The sequence below is a fragment of the Lipotes vexillifer genome, unplaced genomic scaffold (assembly GCF_000442215.2).
Source record: "Lipotes vexillifer unplaced genomic scaffold, Lipotes_vexillifer_v1.1 scaffold1129, whole genome shotgun sequence".
Classification (NCBI taxonomy): Eukaryota; Metazoa; Chordata; class Mammalia; order Artiodactyla; family Lipotidae; genus Lipotes; species Lipotes vexillifer.
Window position 1 is genome coordinate 2,794,117 of NW_006789022.1, and position 17,653 is coordinate 2,811,769.

The 17,653-nt window shown below is 43.9% G+C and overlaps 1 protein-coding gene across 1 annotated transcript in view; it reads left to right on the plus strand.

The window, feature by feature from the left end:
- The window catches only part of PLAAT3 (phospholipase A and acyltransferase 3), a 30,530-nt gene that overhangs the window by 1,298 nt on the left and 11,579 nt on the right, over nucleotides 1-17,653 (plus strand). Inside the window, exon 3 of the mRNA XM_007462105.1 lies at nucleotides 16,809-16,911. Within this exon, the coding sequence (XP_007462167.1) occupies nucleotides 16,809-16,911 (103 nt within the window). The remainder of the gene's footprint in view (nucleotides 1-16,808; nucleotides 16,912-17,653) is intronic.

Below are 17,653 nucleotides of genomic sequence, written 5' to 3' on the forward strand. Positions count from 1 at the left end.
CTGCTGAGCACCTAGCTGTGGCACTTTGACCAAGTTTCAAATCAACTCTGTTCCCCAGAGTGAGGATTATATGACTTAATACTTATGAAGTGCTCAGAACAGTGTTTCACACACATATTATGTGCTCCACTGTAATTCATTGTTATTATGATCATGATTTAATCCATGTAAAGGGCTTAGCACAGTGCCTGGTATTAGGGTGTACCTGGAATATTTGATGTCTGGAGTGGTCATTTGAAAACATCCTTTCCTTTACCTAGCAACATTATTTTCAGTAATAATCATGAAATGAATAGTAATAATGGCCAGAAAAGAAACACAGTCAAGTTTCTTCTGTTGAGCTTTGTATATGAAATCATGCCAGTGTAAATATAAAAACTGAAAAATAAAGTAGGTGTTATAGAGAAAAATAGAAGTAATGGGTTAATAGCTTTTAATTGCATTAGTGTATTTTTGAAGAAAACGTATTCTTACATATAGGTTGGTCACAGTAGTGAATAATAATGCCATTACAGTTTCTGTTTTGGAACTTTAGTTTCTGAAAAGTTGTCCTTGACTTTGACAAAATTGATCTTCTTTGCATATTCATGTTCAACACTCAGTAGAGCTAGATTTGTCCATTTATCTTTATTCACAGTTGAAGAACACTTTTTAAATTTATTTATTAAAATTTTTTTTTATTGGAGTATAGTTGATTCACAGTGTTGTGTTACTTTCTGCTGTACAGCAAAGTGACTCAATTATACATATACCTATATCCACTGTTTAGATTCTTTTCCTATATAGGTCATTACAGAGTATTGAGTAGAGTTCCCTGTGCTACACAGTAGGTCCTTATTAGTTATCTATTTTATATATAGTAGTGTGTATATGTCGAGAAGACACTTTTTATTAATTTTAATTTCTAAAGCTTCTCTCATATACAAATTGGAAAAACCTTAAACATTAGGATAAGTTTGTCAGAAATTCATAAAAATCCCATTTCATAATAAATTGGAGAAATTGCAACGCTGCCTATGTCTTAAAAAAATTAATTCTAGTGGCTTCTATGTTTTATTTTTATTTATTTTTGCTGATCTCTAGATATCTCTCTCTCTCTTTTTTTTGGCCACACCACATGGCTTATGGGATCTTAGTTCCCAGACCAGGGATTGGACTGGGTCCTTGGCAGTGCAAGTGTGGAGTCCCAATCCCTGGACCACCAGGGATTCCCGATTTTTTCTTTTTTTAATATTTATTTTATTGGAGTATAGTTGACTACAATGTGTGAATTTCTGCTGTACAGCACAGTGATTCAGTTATACACATATATACATTCTTTTTCATATTCTTTTCCATTATAGTTGATCACAGGATGTTGAATATAGTTCCCTGTGCTATATAGTAGGACATTTGTTGTTTATCCATTCTAGTGGCTTTAATTGTTTTTATTTTGATTTTTTATTATTATTTTTTAAAACATTTATTTATTTATTTGGCTATGCCGGGTCTTAGTTGCCACGTGCGGGCTTTTAGTTGCGGCATGCGGGATCTAGTTCCCTGACCAGGGGTCTAACCCGGGCCTCCTGCATTGGGAGCGTGGAGTCTTAACCCTGGATCAGCAGGGAAGTCCTCATTCTAGTGGCTTTTAAATATATCCACATTTAAAACATTTTCACTGAAACATATTCACCAGAAAATTCATTGTAAGTTTTTATCTTATTTGGCAAAATTCTCCCCAGTTTTTCTTCCTTGGCAAAAATCAGAGAAAATGGCTGAATGGTGATGAACTTTGACATTTATTTAATCCATTGCTTTAGAATGAGAGTCTAGTTCTTGGTGAAGTTGATCCAGACTTTCAAACACTTCTCTTTCAAACACTTTTCTTCTGGCACTGGGAGAGCAGACTGTTGTCTTCTTGTTTAAACACAGGAAAATGTAGGATCACAGGAGTTGGTGGCCCAAACTGTGCTGAAAGTGAACTTGAACCATTCTGAGCCATTCAGAACTTACTGTTGGAACGGACACATGTAGCTGAGTCTGTGTATATTGGGGGTTGACTGTATAGCTGGGTGTTCTCTGATTAAACTTCCATGTAGAAGACTGAAAGAATAAGAAATGAAAGTGTGCTAATTTAAAGCTCACATATATATTATTATTATTTTTTAAATAAATTTATTTACTTATTTATTTATGGCTGCGTTGGGTCTTTGTTGCTGCGCGTGGCTTTCTCTAATTGCGTTGAGTGGGGGCTACTCTTCGCTGCAGTGCGTGGGCTTCTCATTGCGGTGGCTTCTCTTGTTGCAGAGCACGGGCTTCAGTAGTTGTGGCACATGGGCTCAGTAGCTGTGGCACACGGACTTCAGTAGTTGTGGCTCGGAGGTTCTAGAGCGCAGTCTCGGTGGTTGTGGCACACGGGCTTAGTTGCTCCGCGGCATGTGGGATCTTCCTGGACCAGGGCTCGAACCCGTGTCCCCTGCATTGGCAAGCAGATTCTTAACCATTGTGCCACCAGGGAAGTCCCTATATTATTAACTCTCAACAGGAAGTGCATGAGTTAGAACTTAGACCAATATCACTGATATTGTTTAAAAGTGTTGGCACATGGTGATAATAAACAGCAGACTGAGTTTTGGTGTGTCTTATCATGGTTTTAAAATTCTCTATGGACAACTCTCCCCTATTTGTTTGCACCCAGAGGATTCGGCTCTCACTCTCCCACTCTGGGTGTGCCACTGCCTGGCTCTTAGGGCTTGACAAATGTTAGTTGTTGTTAAAGCAGCTGCCTGGACCTCCCTGGGACGGAGAGGCTGTGTGTCTACCATATGGGTGCACGTTTCTCCGAGTCCTTTAGTCCAGCCCTGAGTCCTCCTGGTCAGGGCCAGCGCTGACCATTTCCCTCCCCTGGGCCAGGGAGCTTTGCCTTCCCTTCTCCACCCAACCTGCCCTTAAACCTGTGGATGTTGAGCAGCGGCTGCTGGGGACGTGAAGCTCCGAAGGGCATCTGAGGCTCCAGATATGCAGAAATCGATGGGCCTGCTCTGGTCTCTGACTCTAGACTCGCTTATTGACTTCTTTATGACCCTCTAGGTTTGCCTGATGGTCTGACAGATCTCTGTGAGGCTAGTTAAGGTGCAAAAGGGAGGGGCTTGAGGAGGAAGCAGTGTGTCCCTCTTGCCCACAAACCTCTGCTGAGAATGTTGTATGTGCCTGGCTGGTTGCTCAGTCCAGCTGGAGAGCTGGGCGGGGAAACTGATCATTCCTTCCCAGGGGCTCAGCCCAACAATTATAGTCATCGGATAAACGGGGCTGCGGCTGATTAAACACTCTCTGCCCTGGAGTCTTGGGGAGGCACTGAGGAGGTGGAGACGTGAGAGATGAGTAGGAATTTGCCAGTGAACAGTCAGGGGCATTTCAGGACTAGAGCACAGTGATGTGGAGGCAAAGCTCACCATGGGGATGCTGAGCAGATGTCAGTAGCTTCGTGTGAATTACTGGGTGCGGTGAAAAGAACTTGGCCTTTGGATTCAGGAAGACCTGCAGTGTAATCCTGGCATTACTTCTCAGGGAGTTCTTCCTACATCTGAGCTGTTTTCTGGTCAGTAAAATGGGCTGCTGTAAGGATTCCACGTAACTTGTGAAAACCCCGAGGAGTGCGTGGTGACAGCGGTGGTGGTTCCCACATGAGTTCAGGGGGAGTCCTGGTTCCCGTGGGGTGACGTTCAACATGTAGAACAGCCCCGAGGCTTGGAGGTCAAGAGCCTGGGAGGGCGAATGAGTTTTGCCTCCTTTTTCCAGGATACACATGACCTTTGGGTTGCTGTGGCTGGATCTGGTACCCACTGGAGCTGCCACTGTTCCTCTCCCGGAGGCTGGCAAGGGAAGAGGTGATGTGTCAGCCCAACCCCTCCTCTACCTTCTTACTGGGCCCGAGGCTGGGGAGTCTGCCCCCCACCTCGAGTTCCCCGGACCCACCCAGCCTGGGGCACAGGGTCTCAACCCTCTAATAAGCATTAAGGGGTTTTGCAGCTTTTCACCCCCATTATCTCACTTATTCCTCACACAAACTCTGCTGGATGGATCTTAATGGCGCTGTTTTACCAGAGAAGCTCAGAGAGGTTAAATGATTCTTGAAGGTCACACAGCAATAGAGCAGAGGGGCCTCACTTGCAAGTGGCCTGGGCCCTGCTTCTGACAACGCAGCCTCAGATAGACAGGATTGATGGTGGGCTCCTCAGGGGTTTCTTTTCTTTTTAAAGGCTTGGCATCAAAACTCCCAACTCTCTGCTGGAAAAGTCCCTTTTCAGCACCCTCCCTGGACTTCAGGTTTTTGAATTACATGCTTGTAGATGTTTTCCCCAGAGTATCAGAAATGAAGTGGGTGAGGTGAGGGATTTCCACATTCACCAGAGCATGTGATTTGGGAACAAGGAGAACTTGCTCTCAGGCTGGGTTTCACATCCTCCATAGTGTCTCCAGCTACTCCTGGAGCTGCCTCTGACCTTCCCAAATCGAAAATAATAAAAGCACCCCCAAGAACAGTGGCAGCAAAAACTGCCGTTTACGTATGTGCCAGGTAGTATTTGCTGAGTGTTTTATAGGTACTAATTTTATTTGATCCTCAGGACAACCTCATGAATCAGGTACTGTAATTATCCTCATTTTAGAGTTGAGGAAATTGAGGCTGGGAGAAGTTGGGTAACGTGCCCAAAGCTATCCAGCTAGTAAGTAGCAGAGCCAGAATTTGAACCCAGGCTGTCTGGCTTCAGAGTCCACGGCTGTAATCAGTATGCAGTTTCTGAAAACCAAATGCATCCTAATTTAAATGCAGAGCAGTAATGCTCATTAGCCTACTTTCTGTATTTTTTTGTATGCCTGAAATATTTCATTAAAATAAAAAAATTGCAGACTTCTGATGAGGAGCCTAAATGGAGCTGAGTGTAGGCGGATTGGAATGCTTCCTTAGCGGCCTTGAATGAAAGAAAAACATTCTAGGGACTTCCCTCGTGGTCCAGTGGGTAGGACTCCATGCTCCCAGTGCAGGGGTTGGGGTTTGATCCCTGGTCAGGGAACTAGATCCCACATGCATGCCACAACTAAGAGTCCACATACTGAAACTAAGGAGTCTGCATTGCCACAACAAAGATCCCATGTGCCGCAACTAAGTCCCGGTGCAGCCAAAATAAATACATAAATAAATATTAAAAAAAAATAAGTAAAATTAACTAAAAATATAGGTACCCCATTCAAAGTAAAATTAAAAAAAATAAACAAAAACATTCTTTTTGTTTTGTTTCAATGCTTGGGTTGAAAATTCTTCTGGAAGAGCCCTTACTTTTCCATCTGGTCCTGTCCAGTGCCCACAGCTGACGGTCTCACACTGGATCAGAGTTGCAGGAGTGAATGTGGATTAACATGCAGGGGCAGATGGTGAAATCTGTCAGAAGGCTGCCAGATTCTCCTTGTGGTGGGGATCAGGCTGTGGTTCAAGTTCCTGCTTTGCTACTTTCGGGCTGACCCTGGATAAGTGACGTCATTCCCTTAGCATCAGTTTCCCCACCTGCAAAGTGAGGTATGACTGCCCCTCTCTGCCTAAACCGTCTCTCCTGTGGTTCTCTGGGCTGCACAGTAGAATCACCTGAGCTTACAAAACTGCCAGGCCTGGGTTCCACCCCAGGGATCCTGCTTCTGACCCAACCGCAAGATCACCCTGAGGCGCCCGAACTGTTGTGCTTTTGCTCCTGTCTGTCCTGTCTCCATATTTCCCCTTTCCGGCCGCTTCCTCTCCGCTGCCTCCTCTGATTGCAGGAGAGTGTGAGGGTTAAGAGTGAAGGATTTCAAAGCACCGAGCTGATCTCCCTGTGCTATGCGGCTGCTTCCCACTAGCTGTCTATTTTACATTTGGTAGTGTATGGATGTCCATGCCACTCTCTCACTTCGTCCCAGCTTACCCTTCCCCCTCCCCGTGTCCTAAAGTCCATTCTCTACGTCTGGTCTTTATTCCTGTCCTGCCCTTAGGTTCTTCAGAAACTTTTTTTTTTTTTTTTTTTAGATTCCATATATAGGGGGAAAAAAAAAAGCGTGAAGGATTTGGGGGAATCCCCTGGTGGTCCAGTGGTTAAGACTCCGAGCTTCCACTGCAGGGGGCACGGGTTGGATCCCAGGTGGGGGAACTTACATCCCACATGCCTCGAGGTGTGGCCAAACAAAACAAAACAAAAGTGCAGGATTTGGGTTTGAATTCTGTGTCTACCATGTACATGCTCCCTGTCGTCTTTCAAGACTTCAGCAAAATCTCAGCTGCTCCCTTTTCTAGGAGGAGGTCCTCTCCTAGTCTCTCTTATACCCATTTCAGCCGGCTTTTGCCTCCAGCTCCCAATAGGAGCTGTTCTCCTAAAGATGGACAGTGACCCTCACCCCAGACCTCTCTTCTGACCTCCAGACTCATGCATGCAGCTGCCTCCCTGCCTCTCCAGGTGGCTACCTGGTGGCTATTTCAACCCAGCGTGCCCTCCGTGTCTGCAGCCTGCCCATTCAGCCTCCCCGAAACCTTGAAGTCACGTTTCACTCCTCTTTCCTTCACACCTTACCTCATTGCAACAGTAAATCCTGTTGGCTCTGCCTTCAAAGAAATCCAGAATGCATTACTTCTCACCCCCTGCTCCCCGCATCTTGTCTGAGCCATCAACTTCTCTCTCCATCCTCCATGCTCCCCTCTTCCACTCCAGCCACGCTAGCCTCCGGCTGTTCCTCTAACATACTGCTACCTGGGGCCTTTGCTCAGGCTGTCCCCTCGGCCTGGGTCTTCTCAACGTCTGCAGGGCCCACTCTCTGCCTTCCCTGACCCCCTTTTACTATCGCAATCCCCTCCCCCTTCCCATCCCACTCCAGCCCCTTAACCCTGCCCTACCTTTTCTTTCTTTCTTTTTGTTTTTATTTGGTATCTCTTCTACTATTCTGGATGATTTACTCATTTACTAAGGCTTTAAAGAAATTTTAAAAAATTTCTGTCTCTCTCCTTGATGCTGAACAAAATACCTGATACCTGACTCCGTGAAGTCAAGGTATCTCGGCTTTTGTTCACAGGCGTGACCCAGGTGCCCGGCTCTGTGAACGTCTGTAGAATGAATGAGCAAATGAAAGAGTTCCTTGCCCCTCTCAGGCACAGGTGGGTATCCCCAGTGTGAAGGAATTCTCAAGGAGTGTCCTTGACCAGTTACACCGTTTCCCTGGGGCAGGGGAGGGTGTTTGTTAAGGGCAGGGTGATTCTGCATGCATGCCAGCAACCTCCCCTCCTGTAATTTGTGTGGAGTAGGTGGACATATTTGTGATACAGCAAATTCAGTAGCATAACAGTAGATGTAGGTGGTGGGGTATACAGATGTTTACTGAAAAATGCTTTCAATTTTGAACATTTGGAAATTCAAACTAATGTTTGAAAAATTTTCATAACAGTGTTGCAAAGCATGTTATAAACTTTTCTGCTTGTTGCAGAAAAGCTGGAAAATGCAGAAAAATAGAAGGAAGCAAAATAATCACAATAACCACACTTAGCCCCAGCCCCTGGCGGGAATCTCTGTTAGGATGTTGGTATGCATCTTTCTAGTTTTTTTTTTTTTTTTTTTTTTTCGCGGGCCTCACACTGCTGTGGCCTCTCCCGTTGTGGAGCACAGGCTCCGGACGCGCAGGCTCAGTGGCCATGGCTCACGGGCCCAGCCGCTCCACAGCATGTGGGATCTTCCCGGCACGAACCCGCGTCCCATGCATCGGCAGGCGGACTCTCAACCACTGCGCCACCAGGGAAGCCCCATACAGATTTTTTTTTTTTTTTTTTTGCCTTTCTAGTTTTTTGTTGTGTGTATTTATTTTGTTACATAATGGTAATTGTATGGATTACCCCAGATTGAACCCAATGATGTTTGTCAAGCCTTACATTGTTTTCTGATTCTAAAACAAATATATATGTATTTACACATTTGGAAAACTAGAACAGAATTAAAAAGAAAATACCCCAAGTTTCACCACCTAGTAATAAACACTGTTTACGTTTTGGTGTATTTCCACAGTTTTAAAAAAAAATGCATTGATTATCTTTTTTGAACAAAGTTTAAAAAAAATACCATTTTGTGTAAAGCTTTTTTATTTTTACTTAAAATAATTGAGTTATCATTGATTGTAAAGCTTTTTTACTTACCATTATATTATGGACATTACTTGTCCTTAAGTATTCTTTTAAAATATAACTTTTAAAACATAACTGTATATTAGTATATAATTATGGCAATATTTAATCTCTTTATGTAGGATATTTAGGTATCTAATTTTTTGCCATTAGATGTGACTTTGTGACATCTTTTATAGGCATTTCAGATTATTTCCTTAAGATCTGGTCTATAAATAGAAATTGGGTCAAAGGATATGAATATTTTTAAGGTTAGTGATACAGATTGCCAAATTGACCTTCAGAAAAATTGTATTTATTTATACTCCTAACAGCAGTGACTGAGAGTGCCTGTTTACCTGCATCTTTGTCTATATTTAGTATTAGTATTTTAATCTTCCCCCAAACCAGTTTTTAATTTAATTTGATTACTAGTGAGATAGAATGTGTTTTCTTGTATTAGTGGTAATATGTATTTCTCCTTTTAAAATTATTTATTATACCCTTTCTCCACTTTTTTCTATTTTGGTGTTTACATTTTTTTTTTTTTTTTGCGGTACGCGGGCCTCTCACTGCTGTGGCCTCTCCCGTTGCGGAGCACAGGCTCAGGACGTGCAGGCTCAGCGGCCATAGCTCACGGGCCCAACTGCTCTGCGGCACGTGGGATCCTCCCGGACTGGGGCACAAACCCGTGTCCCCTGCATCATGAGGTGGACTCTCAACCACTGCACCACCAGGGAAGCCTGGTGTTTACATTTTTTATTGATTCATAAAACTCTTTATGTATTAAAGCTGTCATTTTCTTCCAGTCGGTCATGGTAGTTTGTCTGTGGTGTGTTTTCAATGCACAGAATGTTCTGGTCTGTCTCTTTTGGTTATAAGTAACCAGCAGCCCACTTAAGCTAGCTCAAGTGAAAAAAGTTTATTCTAAGGACACATGTGGAGCGGTAAGGGGATTCTCTTGAAAATCTAAGTATAGGAGCTGTATTAAGGCTGGGCCTCCCAGGGGCTGGGAGGCAGTTCAGGATCACAGTGATTACAGGCACTCAGCAGCTGGAGTTTGTGCATCTCTCCTCTAGTGCTCCGCCACTGGTGTAACTCAGCTAGCTGTTCTTGATATGCCTGCTTCCTTCTCTCCCACTGTCAACAGGGGTTTTCCACTTGGTCAGAATGGGTGTGAGAACTCCAACCCTTGGTTTGGCCTGTGGTTCACTGGGGTCTCCCTTGCCTCCTCTTTGTCATGACTTTTCAATTTTAGCCCCTCTGCCAAAAGCTATTTTCTTTTTCATTACTTGGTTCAGATTTTTGAGAGAGAGATAGAGAGAAAATTTGGTTGGCCCAGGTTCACTTACGGAGGATCATAGGTTGGTGACCTGCTTGGGAACCATGCCTTTTTCTAGTCCAGCTGATGGAGGCTAGGATGAAGTGGTCACATGGTATAAAGTATGGCTGCCTGGGCAGTAGGGATTGTGGGTGGTCATTTTCTCTTAAAAGGGAGTATGAACGTAACGGGCAATGATAGAAACTTTTAATAAGAACTGTAGCATTTTTCAATTGTAAAAACTCTCAATCTTTTACTTTATGCCTTGCTCTTTGGACTTTATCTTTAGAATTTCTTCCTCTATTCTAAGATCTGAAACATATCCATCTATATAATTTTAAATTTTATTTTATGCTTTTTTGTGTTTACATTTAAGTGTTAATGATTTTTAAGTATCATTAACATGGTAATATTTACAGGCTCCAGATGGGAGATGGTTTCAAGAGGTTTTACTGACAGATAACATCCACCTTTTTCAATTAAAAAACTGCAAGTTCATCAATATGAAGGATGTTTTCTCATCTAAAACTCTTCTAATAAAAGTTTTTTTATAAAAATAATTCACATTGGTAAGAAAATAATAAAATAAGATAGCAAAATATAAAAGTCTCTGAATCCCAACCCCCACTGTATATAATACACAAGTTTGGTGTATTTTCCTCAGCTCATACACAGTGTATAATACATTTTGCATGTGAATGTATAACAATGTTTTTTAAACAAAAATGGGGTAATGTTTTCCAACTTACTTGTTTTGATTATTTCTACGTCTGCTTACGTAAATCCAACTTGTTCTCTCTATTGGCTGTTTGTACATATAAATATAACATAATTAATTTAGTTGGTCCTTATTAATGGTTGTTTAGGTGGTTTTTCCAGTGTGACTTGCAGAGGCCAGATATTGTTCTCCATTTGCTTGCTAAGGAAAATGGCTGTTACACAGCTCTTTGTAAACTGTGCTGCAGGCTCAGCGGCCATAGCTCACGGGCCCAACTGCTCTGCGGCACGTGGGATCCTCCCGGACTGGGGCACAAACCCGTGTCCCCTGCATCATGAGGTGGACTCTCAACCACTGCACCACCAGGGAAGCCTGGTGTTTACATTTTTTATTGATTCATAAAACTCTTTATGTATTAAAGCTGTCATTTTCTTCCAGTCGGTCATGGTAGTTTGTCTGTGGTGTGTTTTCAATGCACAGAATGTTCTGGTCTGTCTCTTTTGGTTATAAGTAACCAGCAGCCCACTTAAGCTAGCTCAAGTGAAAAAAGTTTATTCTAAGGACACATGTGGAGCGGTAAGGGGATTCTCTTGAAAATCTAAGTATAGGAGCTGTATTAAGGCTGGGCCTCCCAGGGGCTGGGAGGCAGTTCAGGATCACAGTGATTACAGGCACTCAGCAGCTGGAGTTTGTGCATCTCTCCTCTAGTGCTCCGCCACTGGTGTAACTCAGCTAGCTGTTCTTGATATGCCTGCTTCCTTCTCTCCCACTGTCAACAGGGGTTTTCCACTTGGTCAGAATGGGTGTGAGAACTCCAACCCTTGGTTTGGCCTGTGGTTCACTGGGGTCTCCCTTGCCTCCTCTTTGTCATGACTTTTCAATTTTAGCCCCTCTGCCAAAAGCTATTTTCTTTTTCATTACTTGGTTCAGATTTTTGAGAGAGAGATAGAGAGAAAATTTGGTTGGCCCAGGTTCACTTACGGAGGATCATAGGTTGGTGACCTGCTTGGGAACCATGCCTTTTTCTAGTCCAGCTGATGGAGGCTAGGATGAAGTGGTCACATGGTATAAAGTATGGCTGCCTGGGCAGTAGGGATTGTGGGTGGTCATTTTCTCTTAAAAGGGAGTATGAACGTAACGGGCAATGATAGAAACTTTTAATAAGAACTGTAGCATTTTTCAATTGTAAAAACTCTCAATCTTTTACTTTATGCCTTGCTCTTTGGACTTTATCTTTAGAATTTCTTCCTCTATTCTAAGATCTGAAACATATCCATCTATATAATTTTAAATTTTATTTTATGCTTTTTTGTGTTTACATTTAAGTGTTAATGATTTTTAAGTATCATTAACATGGTAATATTTACAGGCTCCAGATGGGAGATGGTTTCAAGAGGTTTTACTGACAGATAACATCCACCTTTTTCAATTAAAAAACTGCAAGTTCATCAATATGAAGGATGTTTTCTCATCTAAAACTCTTCTAATAAAAGTTTTTTTATAAAAATAATTCACATTGGTAAGAAAATAATAAAATAAGATAGCAAAATATAAAAGTCTCTGAATCCCAACCCCCACTGTATATAATACACAAGTTTGGTGTATTTTCCTCAGCTCATACACAGTGTATAATACATTTTGCATGTGAATGTATAACAATGTTTTTTAAACAAAAATGGGGTAATGTTTTCCAACTTACTTGTTTTGATTATTTCTACGTCTGCTTACGTAAATCCAACTTGTTCTCTCTATTGGCTGTTTGTACATATAAATATAACATAATTAATTTAGTTGGTCCTTATTAATGGTTGTTTAGGTGGTTTTTCCAGTGTGACTTGCAGAGGCCAGATATTGTTCTCCATTTGCTTGCTAAGGAAAATGGCTGTTACACAGCTCTTTGTAAACTGTGCTTTTGTGGAGAGAATAAAGACTTTTTGTTCTGAAATCCTGTGGGTGCAGAGTCTCAGCTTTGCCACTGTCATTGGCTGTGTTGTGTGGGAGAGCCCTGGTTACTGTGCTCTGGAGAGTTTCTGGCTTCCTGCTGGCTCACCTTGTTCCTGGGGGAAGAACCACCTGACAAAAGGGTACAGCTAGGTTTCTGGGACTGGGGATGAAGCTGAGTGAGAGAGGGATCACTGTTGATCCAAACTGAAGGGCCAGAGAGTGAATATTTTACTATCTCTGGTCTCTGTGGCAACTACTCTACTGCTGTAGGGAGAAAGCAGCCTCGGCCACAAGGTAAATGATGGGGGTGGCTTTGTGCCAATAAAACTTTATAGATACTGAAGTTTGAATTTCATATAATTTCATGTGTCACAAAATATTCTTCTTCTTTTGACTTTTCCCCCAACCACTGAAAAATGTAAAGATCATTCTTTGCCTGCATACAAAAATAAGCAGAGGCATAAATTTGGCCCAAGGACTTTGTTCTCATATTTCTAATTTTATAACATGCTTTCTTGAGTTCTTAATTTTGATTCAGCTCAGTTGGCTGTGGGTATCATTAAGCAGTTGTTTCTCCAATTAGAGTTTAGTGAAAGGGTGTGAATTATTTATATCCCTGTTCATGACACCCTGTCCTCACTGGTCCCTGCAAGACCCCTTGTCTTCTGTTTCTTTTTTAAGTTCTCTTTTATCATCATTCCTCTCCCTCTCTATCTTCCCAGTAGCTAGGTAGCATCCTAATATATTTAATACATATTCTTTAGATTCTTTTGTTGTTGTTTTTAAAAATTGGTTTTTGGGGTATCGTTCTGGTAAGACATGTATTATTGGTTTGTGTGTGGGTATCTTTAATATGTATAAGTGGTATTTTGTGGAGCTCAATCTCATTTTTTCACTCAGCACTGTATCTAAAAGATTATCCACATGGTCATGTGAACATCGAGTCCTTGCTTCTAACTAGTGCACAGGGCTCCGTGGGAGAGTCCAGCACCTTTCACTTCATTTTTAAAAAGAAGTTTCCTTGAGTGATGTCATGTTTTAAGCTAGTGCATATTTGGAAATATGTGCCTTTTGCCATTACAAGGGACAGGCAATATGACTGAGTATTAAAAAAAAATCACAGCTTTTTTGCTTTCAAATTGTGGATATCCATTTTCTTAAAGTTAAAATTTTTTATTTATTAAAAAAATTAGTGTTTAAAAAAGTTACGGTCTAATTTACCCTTTTAGTGTTCAGTTCGATGAGTTCTGATAAACATGGACAACTGAGTAACCAACCATTCACCACCATCAAATAGAGAACAGTACAGAAAGTAATTGCTCTGCAATTTCCTCATTCCCCTTTCTTGTCAACCCCTCTTCTGACTCCTAGCCCCTGACAATCACTGATTACTTTTCTGTCCTGTGGTGATGCCTATTCTGGAATGATGTGTAATAGAATCACACAGTACGTAGATTATTGGTATGGCTTCTTTCTCTTAGCATCAGTATTTAGTGTTATGAAGTCTGAGTTTCTTTTAGATATTTTTGTCACTGTGTGTGTGTGTGTGTGTGTGTGTGTGTGTGTGTGTGTGTGTATTTATTTATTTTTGCAAGCATGTTTCTCTGTATATCAATATCTTTCATTGATATCTGTCTGGAACACAGTGAGACCCTGAGCTTCTTGGGTCTGTGTACCTACTGGCTGCTTATTACTTTACGTCATATTACTGATGTCCCAACTGTCTCCTTTTCTAATCAGTAGCCTTCCTGAGGGCTGGGTCTCAGCCTTGCTTTTATGTCCTGGCTTATTCATGGAAATGTCCAGTTAAATTGCCCTTTGGGGATCCTTGAAGACCCCATAACTCTCACCAAACAATTAATATATACTTTTTCTTTTATTCTGGAAAACAAATGGGATTCATCAATTATGACCATTGTCCAGTGTTCTGAAAGCTTCCCAGTAAGGTCTGGGCGCCTTCTTCTGGGAAGATAAATTATAATCACTGCAATAAGACAATATGATTTATCTGTAAAATTCCTGTGAAAAGATTTTTTTCCTACCATGTGGGATGTTTGTTTGCAGTTTTATTGTTTCTATAAGTAGAAATGAACTGTCATTGACCCTGCCTCCTAGCCATTATAGAGTTGTGACTGGCTCTTCCACTGCCCATCATTTTTATCCCAGGGGTGGCCATACAAGGGGGAGTCCATGCTCCCCCCTCATCTTTGATGGAATCTCTCAGGCCCACAGAGTTTGGCGGTGGGATGTGGGTAAAATCCTATGGGTCTGTCCCCTAAGAGCAAGCAGGTGAGCGGGAAAGGACAGAGGCCTGGAACGACCACCGATGGGCTCTGTCTCCAGGTGTTCTAAAGAGATTTTAGGTTGGTTTGGACCACAGAAGCTCATCAGCCCTGATCCTGGCCCAGGTCGGAGTGTCCCCACCCGCAGTACTTAGCCCAGTGTCTGGCATTGGGACCTCAGTAGGTTGAATGTAAGTGTTCTTGAACCTCCCCAGGTTTTCTCAGGCTCTGGGCTGCTGTGCTCCCCTAACAGGGCGGGGCTCTGAGGAGCATTTCAGCATCCTTCCCACCTTCCCCTGCACACACGCGCACACCCTCACTCCCACGCACTCTCACTGTGATATAATGAGAAATGGATATTTAGTCTTGGCCCCAGATTCCTGCCACAGAGCTCCTAAAACCCGAGTAATTTCCTGAGCAGTAGAGGTGAGAGGAATGTCTTTCGTCATTCACAATAAGCCCCTTTCAACCGACCAGGTGATCAGAGGGCTGGAGGTTGCATTAATCACCAAGGGCCAATGATTTAATCCATCATGCTTACATAACGAAGCCTCCATAAAACCCCTAACCTAGGCTGTTGGTGAAAGCACGGGGGTGCTGGCGAGCGCTGGTCCCCAGAGGGGTAATGGAAGCTCTGTGCCCCTCCCACCACAGCTTGCCTTCTGTATTTCTGGCTATTCCTGTGTTGTATATTTTCTAGTAACTGGTAATCTAGCAAGTAAACTGTTTTCCTGAGTTCTATGAGCTGTTCCAGCAAAGTACTGAACTCAAGGAGGGGGCTGTGGGAACGCCCAATTTACAGCCGGTTGTTCACAGCACAGCTGACAACCTGAAACTTGCAGTTGGCGTCTAAAGTGTGTGTGGGGCCTCAGTCTTCTGGGACTAAGCCTGTGGGTCCGTGCTAACTCCGGGCCGTTAGTGTCAGAACTGAGGTAAAATGTGGGTGCCCAGTGTGCACCGAGGATTGAATCGCTTATTGTGGAAAAACTCACACATCCAGTGTCAGAAGTACTGGTGTGAGCAGTGCAGAGTTTTCCTTTGCTTGTCACACACACACACACCCCAACACGCACACACACTGACACACACCCCAACACGCACACACACTGACACACACACACCCCAACACGCACACACTGACACACACACACCCAACACGCACACACACACTGACACACACACACCCCAACACGCACACACACTGACACACACCCCCCCAACACGCACACACAGACACACACACCCCAACACACACACACACACAGACACACACACCCCAACACGCACACACTGACACACACACCCCAACAGGCACACACACTGACACACACAACCCAACACGCACACACACTGACACACACCCCAACACGCACACACAGACACACACACACCCCAACACGCACACACACACACGCACACACTGACACACACACCTCAACACGCACACACTGACACACACACCCCAACACGCACACACACTGACACACACACCCAACACGCACACACACTGACACACACACACCAACACGCACACACACTGACACACACAACCCCAACATGCACACACTGACACACACCCCAACACGCACACACACTGACACACACACCCCAACACACACACACTGACACACACACCCCCAACACACACACGCACACACTGACACACACACACACACACACACACACACACACCCTCTTATCCTTGGGATGAGCAACCACGGGGACATTACTGCCAGAGGTTGACACCAGTTCTGTGCCAGGCCCTGGGCCAGGTCGTGGGGTGTCTGTGTGACACTCCCCAATTTGACTTCCCCTGGAAGAGTCTCCAGATGCACGGCTCTAATCAAATAACCTGTAGTGTTGCCTGACGGTCAGTGTGGTGGTCAAGTCACTGGGCCTGGGAATCAGGCAGCCTAGTGTTGAGTCCTGGCCACGTCACTCAGGGGCTGTGTGGCTTTGAGAACATTCCTTTGCATCTCTGAGTCTTGATTTCCTCATTCATAACATGGGGTTCACAGCAGTGCCCACCTCATAGGAGGGTTGTGTGAATTTATTGAGCTACGCCTGTAAAACACTTAGCAGAGTGCTTGGCTCTGAGTAAGAGTTCAATAAATAATACTCCTAGAAAGAGGAACAATAAGGTAGAAACCCCGGCTAATGAAGAAACCCTTTAGGCGTGCACTTTGCAGGTTGTAATGACAGGTGGGCAGGCCTGTAGTCCCTGCAGGTCTGGGACACAGGCTTGTGAAGTCGGACTGGCATTGGACTGGCCGGGCAGGGCTCAGGAGGACACCCTGGAGAGCTGTTAGCTGGAGTCCGTGGAGCTGCACCCTCCTAGCTGAGCCCTGCCCCTGGTTCCAAGCTCTCGTATCACCTGAAACAGCACTCTTCTTGGTTTCGCAGCCAGAGCCCCAGCCTGGAGACCTGATCGAGATTTTCCGCCCTTTCTACAGACACTGGGCCGTCTACGTTGGCAATGGATATGTGATCCACCTGGCCCCACCAAGTAAGGGTGCCCAGGGCTCCACTGTGCTGGGTCTGGGAGCAGAGGGAGATGGGGGAGCTGTGGTTCACACGGGACCCCAACATTATTCTTTCGCCCCCAACTGGCGGTTGGTTCCTGGGTGCTACAGGAAGACAGCTCGGTGTGGGGCAGTGGTTTTCAGACTCTGCACCTTGGAACACCAGGGCCATGCAGAGAGACTGAGGTGGGCTTCCAAGGGGGCAGTTCTGCTTTTCATGTATTTTGTGTATTATGACTTCATATAAGACGCATTCGATCCTGAAGTGCAAATCTCCTGGGAAGAGCACAGGTGTTTGGGCAGCAGACTTGGCTGTGAATCCATTTTCACTCTCTGGGCTTGGTTTCCTCATTTGTAAACTGACGTTAAGAATCCTTAGTGTGAAGGATTATTGGGAGAATTCCCCACCCGTTTTCTCAAACTTTTTACTTAAACTGAGGTATAACCGAAATACAGTAAAGGGCGCAATATTGTCAAGTGTATAGTCAGTGAATTAAAAAAATGTATGCATCCATGTGACAATGACCGGATCAAGATCTAGAACATTTCCACTCCCTGAAAAGACCCCCTTGTGCCTCTTCAATATGCTCTCTCCGTCCCTAGAGGCAACCACTCTCCTAGGTTCTCCTGCTGTAGGTTAGCTGTGCTTGTTGCAGAACTTCAGAGCAGAGGAATCACACAGCCTGTGCTCTTTTGTGTCCGGCTCTTTCCCTGGGCCTGTGAGGC